Source organism: Neophocaena asiaeorientalis, unplaced genomic scaffold (assembly GCF_003031525.2).
Source record: "Neophocaena asiaeorientalis asiaeorientalis breed wild unplaced genomic scaffold, Neophocaena_asiaeorientalis_V1.1 scaffold84, whole genome shotgun sequence".
Taxonomy (NCBI): Eukaryota; Metazoa; Chordata; class Mammalia; order Artiodactyla; family Phocoenidae; genus Neophocaena; species Neophocaena asiaeorientalis.
In genome coordinates, this window is record NW_020173656.1 from 2,844,889 (window position 1) to 2,859,927 (window position 15,039).

Genomic DNA, 15,039 nt, shown 5'->3' on the forward strand with positions numbered 1-15,039 from the left:
AATGGCCTGGGGTCAGAAAGCTGTGTCGGGTGAGCGAGTGGCCTCCTCCTTCACCAACATGAACCAGAAACGCTGAGACGATTAGAATCAAATTTCACGCTGGGTGAAACACTGCAGAAGCTGCGATATCGAGGAGTCCTGGACCATTGCACCAAAGAGAAGAGAGTGTAGAAGACAAGTCTGCTATCCTTCTCCTTTAGGTACCATTTACTAGAGCATCTACCAGGCAGGGAGCTAAATACTATATGCAAGACCTCGTTTGACCCCATTAAAGACAAACAAAAACCCTTCCGAAGTCCAAAAGCTAACACAAGTACTTTTGTAGATGAGGGCCAGCAGGGGAGTGAAGGAGAGGGCTCAGGGAGGTTAAGCCTCTGAACATCACAAACCTGATAAATGACAGGTCCAGGATTTGAACCCCAGTCTTCATTTACTTCCTAGAAGAAGTAATTAACTTTCTGGAAAAGAAGCAATAAGAGACAGATGCAGAAGGAGAGTGTGTTTTTTTTTTTTAAATAATTATTCGTATACATTTCAAAATCATCTCAAACTTACAAAAATGTTGCAAGAACAAAGAACTTTTTTTTCTCTGAACCATTTGAGAGTAAATTGACATAATGCCCCATGGCTCCCTGACACTTGTGTGTCTTCAGTACAAATAAGGACATTTTCCTACTTGTCCACAACCAGTGAAATCAGAAAATTAACATTGGTCTCTTATTCCCAGCTAATCTTCAGATCCCATTCAATGAAGTTTTGCAAACTGTCCCAACAGTTTTTTTTAATAACAAAAACATCTAATCCAGAATCAGGTATTATATTAAGTTGTTGTGTCTCCTCACGTCTGGAATTAAATTTAATATAATGTAGGATAACGAGAAATCAAGCCTTTGGAGGTCACTGGCTCTCCAAGGGTTGAGTGGTGAGAGGGCTGCTGCCTTGGACACCTGGCCATGAAAAGCCACAGGGGCTGCCTCTGGAGATTCTCCCCCATGGTCCAGAGCAGACTAGGAACAACTGGTCATGATTTCCAGTTTAGGCTTTTCACTCAGCCCTAGATAACCCCAGATGAAGTTATTAAATCTTTGACAAGGGCCATTCAAGTGGCTGACCGGGATATACAGGCAGAAATGCTTCTGGAAAATGGATTTCATCCACTGCTTACCAACTTTAGTCTTTTATTTTTTATTATGATGATGTTTAATAATAATTATTATTAATATAGCCAGTCTTTATTGAGAAGATACTCTTGGTCAGGCATTGTGCTAAATGCTTTCATTTAATCATCCCATTGAATTCTTCAACAATATGAGGTACATATTATTATTAATCCTATCTTATAAATGAGGACATTGAGGCATGGAGAAATTAGATGAAGTTGTCTAAAATCACACAGACAGTAAGGCCTCCAGAGTTCACACACCCTATCACCTCATACATATGCACGGAAACATTTTTGCTTAATTCCTAATGAAATAAAATGAACTTCAATCTCCTGAAATCTGATTCTTCCTTCTCTACAAGAAGCACTGAGAAAGTGGCTTTTCAATTTAACAGAGAGACTCTGACCCGAGTCTAACTCAGGAGGATGCTAGGATTGTACCCCTCCTCCCCCAACACACAGAGATCAGGCCAGGCAAGGTCAGAAAGTGGGGGTAAAACACTTATTTTGAAAATTCATTTGGTGCTTAGATGATAAACAGGAAATTTACTTTATCATTTTACTTCTTATCATTTTTTAAGCTCTGGTAACCTTTGGTTTATCAGACATAATTTCATACACGTGGACTCCTGAAATAGGAAGCGATGTAAGGTCATGCTAAAAGGAAAGCTGGGCGTGTCACTCTTCGTTCCAGCAGCATGGCGTACCCAGTACTTGGCTTAGTACTACTGAGCACCTCCTGTATGCAAGGCACTTCAAGCCATGAGACCCAGCTCCTAACATCAGATTTCTAGAAGGCCTCCCTACACAGTTGCCAATAAGGACTCTGTATGCAGCCTTGCGCCAGCGGCTTAGGCATCTACCGGCTCCTTTCCGGGGCCAAGAGCACTGCTTGCCTGGAGCGTGGCTCCTCCCCTCTGAGAAGTCATTTGCTCTGACATGGCAGCCACGTCAAAGGGTCATAACTCATACCGCGCTCACCACTGGGCTGGCACATATCAGAGGTGAATCTTTCATCAGGGGGCTTTAGGTTTTGAGAAGAAGGACAACATCCCATTGTCCTTAAGGAATGGGACACCGTGAGGGATTTCCCCTAGGAGAAAATGGAATGTTTCTATCTATCATCAACCATCTCTGCAGTCAGCGGGACTTACTGGCTCCTAAGGTCCCAGAATTGAGTCAATTTAGGGAAGGAAGCAATATTGTTAGCCTGCTCTAGGCCAGAGAACAAGTTTCTTCTTTACTGGACCTCAAGGTGCCTGGAGAGGGTGAATTCACTTAACTTAATGGGTTGTTTAGGTTCATCAGTAAAACAATTTCTTTCCAACTAACAAAACTAATGGAGAAATCACTTATGGTAATTCTCTATTCAGCAGTTTAAAGATGCCCTTTCAAAAATTACTTACTAGAAGATTTTCAGAAGAAAAGAATCATAATGTAGCTAACAATCTATCCACAATGCCTTTATAGTACTTGGTTCACTGCTGGTCCTCAGTGGAGTTTGACTGAAAAATATCACAGAAGGGGCAGTTGCATGTGGCAGGTACAAGGCTGATCTGGGACAGCCTAGGGCCTCCCCACCTTGGCTCTGGAGAACAGGAGCCTGCAGGGAGCTCACAGCCAGAGCCTGCTAGCTGTCTGTGGAGGAAGGCAGAATTGGGATCCTTCAATAACTCTTATTAGTTGTTAGTTGACCAGAGGAATGACTGACGAGCCTTATCTGCTGACTACTGCAGGCAGATCGGGAAGTCACACTCCTCGGGAAAGGAGACAAGCAGTGCTTCCCCTGCCATTGGCTCTGCTGGGGCTTGTGCCACTGGCGGCCAGACAGAAGGCTGACTTGGTGGTTTGAGACATGCTGCAAGGTAGTAACAGGTGGGCTGTGCAGGCTGTCCTGATATCCAGTCTGATTCTGATGATCTCAGCCAAGACCTGTGCAAAGTTAGTCTGGGCTGATCTTCACCTTCTGTCCTTAAGAGAGACCCAGGTCCACTGCCAAGATCCACTGCTCATCACTTCCTGCTACTGGACTTGAGTGTATCCTTCTCATGATCTCACATGCTTCACAAAGCTGACTACACACTTAACATTCAGCGGTCTCTTACATTTTCTAGTAGGTCTTTCATAATTTTCTCTAGGGGAGCCTATTCTACACTGTAACTCAATTAAAATCAACTAAATTTAGATTTCCTTTTGTCTGAAAGGATCTTGCCTACCAAAATAAACTGTATGGTGCTACTGAGCATCTCGTGCAAACATAAGAGACTTTGTTTAGATCACTGTGTTCCCTGAGTTTTGGAAAATGTGTTGTTAATCCTATGGAATATTGATCAACTGTGTTTATTTCAGTCTGTAGCATGGGGAGCTGGGAGGTGATAGTTTTTAAGCCAAGAGGGTCTCACTGTTTTTCTCTTCTAATATCCAACATTAAAATTAAACATTTACCTACTAAGTATACTACTTACTACTAAGTACACCTACTGCCTTTATGTACTAGCTGTCAGTGCTTGCTCCTTGTGTCATTATTTATATTTTGGACAGATCATCCTTTAGCCAGTCAGCTACCATATCTGCCATTTCCTGGTAAAAATAGAGGATAAAATCATGAGGTATTTTTTTCTCACAGAGTCGAATATCTCCTTCTGGAAAATCTTTCTTCATGTCTTCATAGTACTCTTTTGGACACCAACCATCTATAGTACCATAGTAAAATGTAAGCTAGAAGACAAGACAAAAACATTTATTAGAAAACACTTCCCCTCCCAACACGGATATGACACCAGCAACCTGTAATGCTTTGAAAACAGCCCCTGCACCTAGTCCTATAAGCGAGTCCCAAGGCTCCCTCCGGAGAGTGGCTCTCAAGGCAGTGAGCTTTCATGGTTTATGGGAGCGAACCTTGGCATCTGATGGAAAGAAACTCATGTAGGGAGAGCCTGGTGTGATACATCACCCATGATTCACTAAAAGGACTCGCCAGCAAAGTTGTGTATGTTGAGGTTGACATGGACACTGGAGAGATGGCTGATGAGGGCAAGGAAGAGTTATTGAGACATAATCACTAACTAGTAACCATTCATTATACACTTAATAGTTTCCATACAGCCACATGTAGGCATATGGGACATGTTTGTTGGATGTATGCAGAGATGAATCAGATGGACTCTGCTTCTTAATGTAGCAGATGAAGTGTTATCAGAACTCCGAGTGTCTATGACATTTCTAGGAATAGGCTCCAGGAAGCAGGAGAGTGCGCTGATTCAGTGGGGAGGTGTCACAATCATACTTCAGGTGACAGCAAGCAGGCTGGATGGAGACAGAGCTTCCTTTGAGGCATCACTAAGACGCTTATTGACTATTGATCTGTACCAATCCCTGATACACATACACACACACATGTTCATGCATACACATATATGTATATACACATACAACTGTGTACATATGCACACATATGTGTACATATGTATGGGCACATAAGCATATATACACCACCTATGTATATATAAATAGGTATATATGTGTATTTATGTGTATATACACATATACATTTATAAGTGTATACACACACACATCTTTATGTCTAGCTCTAAGCTGCTGTTCTTCACTGAAAAACTATGTTCTACTTCTGTATTTCTGACAAAAAAAGAAAGGCAACAAAGGTGAAATCCTATTCAGAAGGGTACATACTGGTAATTTCTACCAAAACTCCCCCAAAACTAAATTTTAAGGCCCCTCTGACATCTGTTATCACTGAAAACAAAGAGTTATGCCGTAAGTGGCTATAGTCACTTGTAGTTTCCATAACACACCAAGTTTGTTCACTCATTCAAACACTTAATCATTAATCTATTCAGCAAATACTTACTGAGCATCTACTCTGTATTAGGAACCTGGAAAACAGATAATTAAGACAGTCTCTGGGGGAGGGAACTGGAGGCACCACGTTCACAAGACAATTAGCCCAGATAAGGGCATCTGGTGGGAACCAGTGGGCAGGAAAGGTTCCCTAGAGCACTGATGTCCAAGTTGAGTCTTCAAGTTGAGGGAGCACACTGTGGGGAGTATACCAAGCAAATAAAAAGTATGAAGGAGCATGGCACGCTTGGGAATTGGAAGTAATTTAAAATGGCTGGGCTTCCCTGGTGGTGCAGTGCTTAAGAATCCGCCTGCCAATGCAGGGGACACAGGTTCGAGCCCTGGTCTGGGAAGATCCCACATGCCGTGGAGCAACTAATCCCGTGTGCCACAACTACTGAGCCCACACGCCATAACTACTGAAGCCTGCACGGCTAGAGCCCGTGCTCCACAACAAGAGAAGCCACCGCAATGAGAAGCCCGCGCACCACAACCAAGAGTAGCCCTCACTCGCCGCAACTAGAGAAAGCCCGCGCACAGCAACGAAGACCCAACACAGCCAAAAATAAATAAATTAATTAATTAAAAAAAAAAAAGGCTGGAATATGGGAGATAAGTCTGGAGAGCTGGCGGAGAGAGATGAAGTCGTGAACAGCCTCTGTGCCCCAATAAGGAGGTTGGGGCTAACAAAGGAGCTAACAAAAGACTTCACACAATGAAGTGATGTGATTAAGTCTGTATGGTAGGAAACTTACTCCAGCTGCAGTGACGAAGAGATTGGAGGGGATCAAGCAGAGGCGGGAGGAGGATATGGGAAATACGTGTTATTGCCCACTGGATAATTTTCTACTTGGATCATTAAATCCATTATCTGAATACGGACAGGTGAGATCACTCTTATAAAAATACCAACTTTTATTACAGTAATGTTATGATGTCATCAACATTTAAAGAGATGGTTAATTAAAAAACACTTTAAAGAGGAGAATATTTAATGTAGTACTCCAGAGAGTCAATTACTGACAAATAAACTTTGAGTTGTAGACTTATTCCAAAACACTTCATAGGGATTTTTCTGGCTTTCACCTGGGCTTTGGTTTCGAAAGCTGCAAAGGATCTGTGGCTCACAGATTTTTCACTGAATTTCCTCTTCCTACTCTCCTGTTTTTGTCACTACAACCATTTCTGGGCATGCCAAAGGTCCCAAGCCACACTTCATCTTGCTAGGGCTCTCAGCAGTGTATGAAGCTCCTTTTGATTCCTGGAGAACAGGAGAGCCTGGCAGTTGCCTGGTTCCTTCTTCCTGGTGCCGGTCTCTCTATAGCTCTAAAATGCTGCAACCTCACAACCAGTGGGTGACTATTCTGGCCAGTTGTGGAAAAAATAAATTTCTCAGAATTTCTCAGCAACCACCCTGCCACAGCTTCCCCTTGCAATACTGCTGGGAGTACAAGCTGTCTGCAGGCATTAATGATCTACCAATAGGGCTAATAACTTTAGATTCTCTCTAAACCACTCCCTACTCTTAGCACCAAGAATCCTTTAAATTATATCTAGGAAATAGCATCTGGAACAGTCATTATGCACAGCTGTTCAACACTTCCTCAGAGTATGAAACAGTGTTGAGAAATCTAGAAATGTGAAATTCAGACTTGGGCTCATGTCCATCAGGTCTGTTCCTCTGCTCCACTGCACTCTTGCCCGAAGACACTGGGACACTGAGAAGGGTACTGTGGGAGTCCTCACACCAGTACAAGCTACGGTGGTGAGGTCTTATGAAAAACCCTAATACAAAAGGGCCAACTAGAAGGAAAGCAAGGCAGGAAAGACCTCCCCCAATGAAGTCACTTTGACAAGGAGGAAAGCATCACTGTGGCACCTGCTGTTACTTTCCGCCTAACTCTTCAAAGACAATTTCTATGGAGCGTTTCCTTTTCAGTGAGGCAATTACAACGGGAACCGTCTCCATTGAGAAATCCAGCTTGATGAGGCTTAGCACTGGGGAAGCGCCATTCCTCCCCTCATGCATGAAGGTATCAGACAGTTGAGCAGGAGTAATAAATATGGATTACAGGAACCCACCCCTACCTTCAGGTATCAAGAGACAGGTCCTGTCCAAGTAGTTATGGGACACACGCTGCCCAAGGCATATGCTAGGAACCTCAACACAAAGTGACGTCAGTGTTCAAGACGGCATAACAATGAGGACCATAGATTTCCCGTATGTTCATCTGATTTTACCTCTCAATCCTCCATACTGTAATCATTTTGAGGGGGCTGTATTTGGTTACATTTCTAAGTGATAGTGGGGTAAGGTCTTTTTGTTTTGTTTTGTATTGTTTATTTAAGTTCTTCTTCAGAAGAAGGGCTCTGTAAGAAAATCTTGGCTTACAAGTCAAACACGTGGTTATTTCTATTGCCTTTACATACACTGGCTCAAGATACTTCCTGATCCCTACAGATTATAAGTCACAGGCGATAGATCCGAACAGAGGACTCTGCACCTGTAACCTGAAACAGGAAACTGGAAAAGTATGGGGTGTGTGGTGGTAGTGGTGGGGGAGGGGGAAGGACAGGTGACGTATAAAGAAAGAAATAATCGGACACCGAAGCGTAGTGGTGAGGAGTGTACACTACTACTATGTCGATACGTAAAAATGATTCGCAACAAATAACGATGACCTGATGAAAACTGAGAATGATTTGCCAGGCTCTATGCTAAGTTTCGTGTTCACTGAGTCCTTATAATAATATTCTGAGGAAGGTATTTTATTCCTGTTTTACAGAAAAGGAAACTTAGGCTTAGAGAGACTAACTTGCTTAAGTTGAAACAATTAGTGAATATAACCCAGTGAAAAACTGAGTTCTAAATCCAGAGATGGCATTCCTAATCAGTACCTTTTACTACTATTTACAATTAAGAATAAACTGAACCATGGTATGAAAACACAAACCTGAAGACTGAGAGGTCTTAAACTGGTTATGAAAACTACCTGCATGTGACAATCACCGACACACACAAAGTTGATGTATACAGTTCTGGGGTGCTGCATGCCACAGGGGTGATGCAAATACTGGAACTGTTAACCAAGAATCTCAGGCTATCAGAAGGATGTTTAAATCAAATGTTTACAAGAAAATTAATTATTTCCTATAGCTTATTTCTCCTTGGCACTTGCTTTGATATGCATGAGAGTTGATAAAGAGTATACCTTATTGAGATGGAAATTATTCTATTTCCAAATTGTTATGTTAAGTAATCGTTTCTCTATTAAACACAACATCTAATTTTCTCAATTCTAGGTTTTGATTGCCCAGGATTTTGCTTTTCTCTGTGTACCTTCTACAGTAAGGTGGAATTATGGTTACTGTGATAACCATAGTTATCACAGATAGTCTCTGTGCTCACAGATATGTTTTCCTTTAACTCTTCAGTTGCCCCTAAGGATACATGTCCCTGTTAAAATGTCCCTGCAAATTGCTGCAGCTTGCCCCCACAGAGCAGCCACAGTTGTCTTTTCCAATGGCTTTTTTTTTTTTAACTTTTTGCTCCTGAAACTGCAGATTCCCAGCGTTTCCACCCAAAATGACTCTAAACCTATCTCCCATCTGGCACCGGTTAAGTGGTTGAAATTCAGAAGTAAGACAGCTCTGCCCTGGAGAAGCTCCAGAGTAGCGAAGAACTCAGGCATGTACAAGTTGGCCCTTAAACACAACAGGCAGAGAGAGGTACGAACAAAGTACTGTAGGAGCCAGAAGCAGGAAAACCTGACTTCTGCCCTGATTGATGCAACAAAGCTTTGTTTTAGTATTCACTGAGTTGCTGGCTTTTATGCATTACTAATAGATGATTTATTTTAAGAACAAAAGACGTATCAGAAACCACCTTATGATACAAGTTTATATATTTGATTTAGCTAATAACTAACAAAAATCACTTCCAGTGATATATTAACATCTTAAAATATTAAACATGAAAAAAGCCACACACAGAAGTCTCTATCTGGTGATAATAAATATTATTCAGCTATAAAAGAAGGAAATCCTGCCATTTGCGACAACATGAATGGACCCTGAAGGTATTTTATGCTAAGTGAAGTCAAACAAATAAAGACAAATATTGTATGATCTCACTTACATGTGGAATCTAAAACAAAAAACCGAATTCACAGAAACAGAGAACAGACTGGTGGTTACTAGTGGCAGGGGGTAGGGGGTGGAGGAAATGGGTAAAGGTGGTCAAAAGGTATAAACTTCCAGTTATAAGATAAATAAGTTCTGGGGATGTAATATACAGCATGGTGACTATAGTTAACACTATACTGTAATATTTGAAAGTCGTTAAGAGAGTAGACATTAAAAGTTCTCATCACAAGAAAAAAAACTGTAATTAAGTGAGGTGATAGATGTTCATTAAACTTGTGATAATCACTGGGCAATATATACATGTATTAAATCACTATGTTGTACACTTTAAACTAATACAATGTTATGTGTCAATTCTATCTCAATAAAACTGGAAAAAAAATCTCCATCTGAATTACTTCTTTCTATTCAGTAGCTGACTAGGACTACAGGCATCATAGGAATTGCTGGACAAGAGCAACAGGCTGCTGCTTCTACCCTCCCCGCGAAGTCAGACACTTAAGCCTCGACCCTGCAACCTTAAAGGAAACCTATTCTGTAACATAAGCATCTCCTTTCAGTTATTTGAAAATCCCAGCCCTCTCAGGAACAGAGAGGTAGCAGTCACAAAGCTTTAACAGTTTACTGCAGCCTTTCTGAGCAACCATTTTTAAGAACTTGAACAACTGCTGAAGAAAGGGAGATAGTTTAGAAAATTCATTTTCCGATTTACCTTGTTTCCTTTCTTTCTTTTATCTAGAACTGGCTCAATTCCCATTCTTAAAAAAATGAGAATTAGGGCTTCCCTGGTGGTGCAGTGGTTAAGAATCCACCTGCCAATGCAGGGGACACGGGTTCGATCCCTGGTCCCGGAAGATCCCACATGCTGCAGAGCAACTAAGCCTGTGTGCCACAACTACTGAGCCTGTGCTCCAGAGCCCGTGAGCCACAACTAAAGAAGCCTGCGCACCTAGAGCCTGTGCTCCGCAAAAAGAGAAGCCACTGCAATGAGAAGCCTGTGCACCGCAAGGAGAAGTAGTCCCTGCTCACCGCAACTAGAGAAAGCCTGTGTGCAGCAATGAAGACCCAAGGCAGCCAAAAATAAAATAAATAAAATAAATTTATTTTTTAAAAAAGGGAATTAAAATCCCTAAAAATTAAAAAAAGTGGCTGAGGACAGAGGTGAACACACAATCCTTCACAAGCACCGAGCCCTGCTCCCCCTGAAGGCATCTAGGGGAGCAGTGGGAATTGGGTGCAAAAGGAGTAGGAAGTCCAAGCGGGTTAGGGACTGGGCTACTCTCCAGTAGCTGGAACAATCATGCATCAAAAGCGCTGCAAAGTGGGGCTCCCTTCTTTCTGCACGATCCAAGTGTAAAGGGCCAGAACCTGTTCATTCCCAAACGTAAGTCACTGCTCCTTCCAGAGTAACTAGCTTCGTCTCTTTCTTACCTGGGTCTGGAGTGAGAAGCTGACCCAAGGCATCTATCTTCCTCTGGTGAGGCAGCAGAGTATGAGGCACTGGGAGCAAATTTATCCTCCTGTGCTTCTGTTTCTCCCTGGTTATATGCCTCAGGAAACTGGCAGACGTGCTGGGAAGGGTCTTGCTTAACTAACTTAGAGAAATGGCCAATTCCAGCTCATCTGAATTCTCCGTACTGGACCCAAGTCCTGGTAAAGTTTAAGTACTACTGTGTCTCCCTTCACTGCTGTTCCTATACAACATCTCCCATAGGCATTTTATGGGAAGCAGTGGCCAGAATGGGATTGGGGCATTCCAGGGTCACTTGGCTACATATTTAATATTACCAAAATCTTTCATTATAGAATGAAAATATCTGAAGGGGTGTGCAGGGGGAGGAAAAGATAGGCAAAGTCTTTTTAAAGTACTCAGAGGCATATCTAGGATATAACTAACTTTGTAATAATAAACTTTTATTGACTGCTTAGTACATGGCCAGACACTCTTGCAAGGTCTTTTTTTTTTTTTTTTGCGTTACGCGGGCCTCTCAATGTTGTGGCCTCTCCCGTTGCGGAGCACAGGCTCTGGACGCGCAGGCTCAGCGGCCATGGCTCACGGGCCTAGCCGCTCCGCGGCATGTGGGATCTTCCCGGACCGGGGCACGAACCCGTGTCCCCTGCATCGGCAGGCAGACTCTCAACCACTGCGCCACCAGGGAAGCCCCTTGCAAGGTCTTTATATGAATTGCATATAGCATTATAGTTTTGGAACAACTGCATGAGAATAGATAGTATTATTAAACCATTTTATTGATGAAGAAAGGAGACACAGTGAGGTCAAGTAAATTAACCAGGGTCACATAAGTAAGCAAATGGTGGAGCTGGAGTTTGAAGCTCATGCTGTACCTGTGAAGATTCTGCTCCCCGATCACGCTCCACTAGAAAACTCAAGGGTATGCTGACACAAATGAGTGCCTAAAATGAAGCTCTCAAGGTCAAAATGATTGAGATACAAACAAACCTATCTATTTCCAGGATGATTATGATATTCTGAACAGGCTTCAAATTAAACAGGCAGAACTAACACAATCAGTTTCAGACCGAGGTTGGCGGAAAGGCAGTCTTGGTTAGCTGGTCCAGAGAGCACATCCTATGCTCCACTAAGCGGGACGTGTGCATGTCCGAAGGATTTGCATGCCCAGATCTGCAAACAACTGTGCAAGGTTTGTTTGTTCCCAAAGGTAACATGCGCCTCTGGGCTCAGGCAGGCTAAGCAGGATGGGGAGAGCCGTAGCAGAGGGGTCCCTGTTCCTGAGGACACCCTGCCCCTTTCCCATCCACACTGTTGGCCCCAGGCTGGCCCTCTGGGGGCAGGGGCAGCACCACTTTGCAGGAAGTCCTTCCACCGCTGCCTACCTTCATAAGAAAGCAGCGTCTCATGTGCTCTCGCTGGGAACAATTTCAGACCCCTATTGACTGATAGTGATGTTCAGATTTGGTCTGGCAGTAGCACACACCAGCTGTTTCCATAAGCCTAGGCCAAGGATGGTCACGGCAGTTTAGAATTTCCCTCCTAAGTGAGTTTTAAATGAAAACTTCAAGTTTCTAAACCAAACACTAATTCACTTTTCTTTGAATGAGACTATATCCCCTTATAGCTGAGAACAATGACAGAATGGGAATGCTGACCTCCTATTTGCCTCAGACACACCAGGTGCCTCCTAATGCAGAGCATACCCCAGCGGCTCCCAGAAGGATTGGGACCGGGGTGGTGAAAATGTACAGTTGATTCTCTTACTTTGGTTTATTCCATCCTGGTTCTCATTCCCGTCCCTCCCCCACTCCATTTCCGTCTTATTCATTAGTTCCTCTCCTTCCTCCCAACCTTTAAATGTGTTCCCCAAGGGTCAACCTTTAGATATATTCTCTCCTTATACTACATACTTCCTTGGGTTACTATTTCCATGCTCATGACTCCAAATATATCCTCATCATTCCCAAATCAAAATTCAGCCCAGATTCCTCTTCTAGGCTTCACACCCATATATCCAGCTACCTGCCAGACATGTGTCCCCCGGATGTCCCACAGGTATCTCAAACAAAAGTACCAAAATGAACTACTTTCTCAACCAGCTCCCACAACTTGCTGGCACTTCTTCTCCCATATTCCCTATCTTGTTACAAAATCCAAATACAGAGAAATAATCTTAGACTCCATCTCCATTCTCTCATATCCTATGAGTACTAAGTGTCTTTGATTCTACTCCCTAAATCTTTCCAAATTCTACCCCTTCTTTATCCCCAATTCCACTGCCTTAGTTCTTATAAAAGTCTTCTAAACAGTTTTCCCACTTCAAATTTCATTCTTTTCCAACATTCTGATACACATTTCCCCCCAGATAATCCCTCTCATTGGTTAATCTAGCCACATTCCTAGGACTAACTGATATGAACTGGCACCTCTGAACTGGTTGTTCACAGACGGCACATGTTCTGATGGGTCAGTGGTTATGTCATATGGTTGTCAAACATTCTGAGTATCACCCTGATTATTACCCCCTTCCTTAAATCCTTCAATGGTTCCCTAACAACTCAAAATAGTCTCTTTAGTGTAGAATATCATGGCTTCTTGTTCTCAGGCCAGTGACCAAACCACAGTACCATACTCCCTAACCTTTTCTAGTGCCTCAAAGCAACTTCTTCACCTGGGATCTACAGGTCCACGCAGTTTCATGGTAGATGCAGTGGCAGTTGAGGGGAGCGGAGTAATGTAAACTTGGATGGGAAAAAGAATATATCATTTTTTTTGCTAACCTCTGACAATAATTTAGTATTTCCTTCAATTACGAACACAGGCAACAAACCACAGAAATATTAGAAATACCTATATTTTGCCATCTATAAAATTACTGAAATTTTCAAATTACAGTAAAATTGTTTTAAGTAACTAAAAGTTTATGCATATCACAGCATATTTACAATAGTAATTCTGACTGCTATTATATCTCATTATTTAGTTTGTTAATAAAGATGCATAAATTATATATCACAAATTTGCTTTTAATATATTTTGATAACTATACTTCAATATAATTTTTTTTTTGGTAATCTCATGTATTTATTTCATGCACTTAAAAAAACTACTCTGAGAAGGAGTCCACACACGACACAGCTGGAGAGATCCACGGCACAAAAAAGGCTTAGAATCTGTAACAGCTTTCCTGTCCATTCATCTAGTATACACCTATTGATTGTTCACCAGGTATCATGCATTGTGCTATGCCACAGGGATACCAAGATGAGAAAAACCTTCAAGGTGGGTGAGAGGGGAAAACCGACTGTTTAAATACTGTGTGATAAATGCAGTATTATAACTTTACATATGGAGCCATGGGAGCCGAGGGGAGGGACTTCTAACCAAAACCAGGGGCTGGGGAAGCCCTCTTAAAGATGACAATGGAGGGCTTCCCTGGTGGCGCAGTGGTTGAGAGTCCACCTGCCAATGCAGGGGACACAGGTTCATGCCCCGGTCCGGGAAGATCCCACATGCCGCGGAGCAGCTAGGGCCGCTGAGCCTGCGCATCCGGAGCCTGTGCTCCGCAACGGGAGAGGCCACAACAGTGAGAGGCCTGCGTACCGCCAAAGGAAAAAAAAAAAGATGACAATGGAGCCAAGTCTTAAAGGACAGGCAGAATTCAGTCAGGTGAAGAAAGAACACAACCTATGATGCCACAGGCCCTAATATATTCTTTTGGAAACAACTGAGTCTGACATATTTGCTTCAGGAAAGGGAAATAATCTCATGTAGTGCTGCAGCAGTGTCTGACACTGTCTGTAAAGTCTCTAGACCTTGGAAAGAAGGAAGGGAGACAATCAGCTCCGGAGATTTTTCAGAGTTAAAAAGGCACATTTCCCTCAAGAAGATATAAAGTTCTCTTCATGTGGAAATTCAGTGGTAAAAAATTTGAATTTAGAACCAAAGTCTGCTGATTATGATATAATAGTTTTCTAGAGGAGGAGAAAGAATCCAAAAGCCATCCACATGTGGTAGTAGAATGACTGTTTTTAGACTAAATCTCCTGTGGCTTCCTGACTGGATGGCACAAAGATACATTTTCCAGAACTGTTTTAAAAGTTGAATAATAGATATATTTAACGATTTCTGCAACAAAATGTGTGGCTCAAAACATCTTTACAATGGACAGTCCTGGAGAGGCACAAAGTTTCTGAATGCTTATATTTGGGCAGAAATGAGACACAGTATCCTTGACTAGAATATTTAAAGTAGGGATATGTCTAGTCTTGGGAACTGATTTTCAAGTCTGACTAATTATCAGGGTTGTTTGGAATGCAGGGGGAAATGCCCACTATTTTGCTGGAACTATGTGCCCTTTTAAGTTTCCTTACCTTCTCAAGCAGACTGAGACATATGT

The 15,039-nt window shown here is 42.4% G+C and overlaps 1 protein-coding gene across 1 annotated transcript in view; it reads right to left on the minus strand.

Annotated features, from left to right (window-relative positions):
- Nucleotides 1–486: 486 nt before the first annotated feature.
- Nucleotides 487–15,039, minus strand: part of LDAH (lipid droplet associated hydrolase) — a 95,913-nt gene continuing 81,360 nt past the window's right edge. The window contains exon 7 of the mRNA XM_024747812.1: nucleotides 487–3,880. Coding sequence (XP_024603580.1) covers nucleotides 3,689–3,880 — 192 coding nt within the window. The 3' untranslated portion in view covers nucleotides 487–3,688. The remainder of the gene's footprint in view (nucleotides 3,881–15,039) is intronic.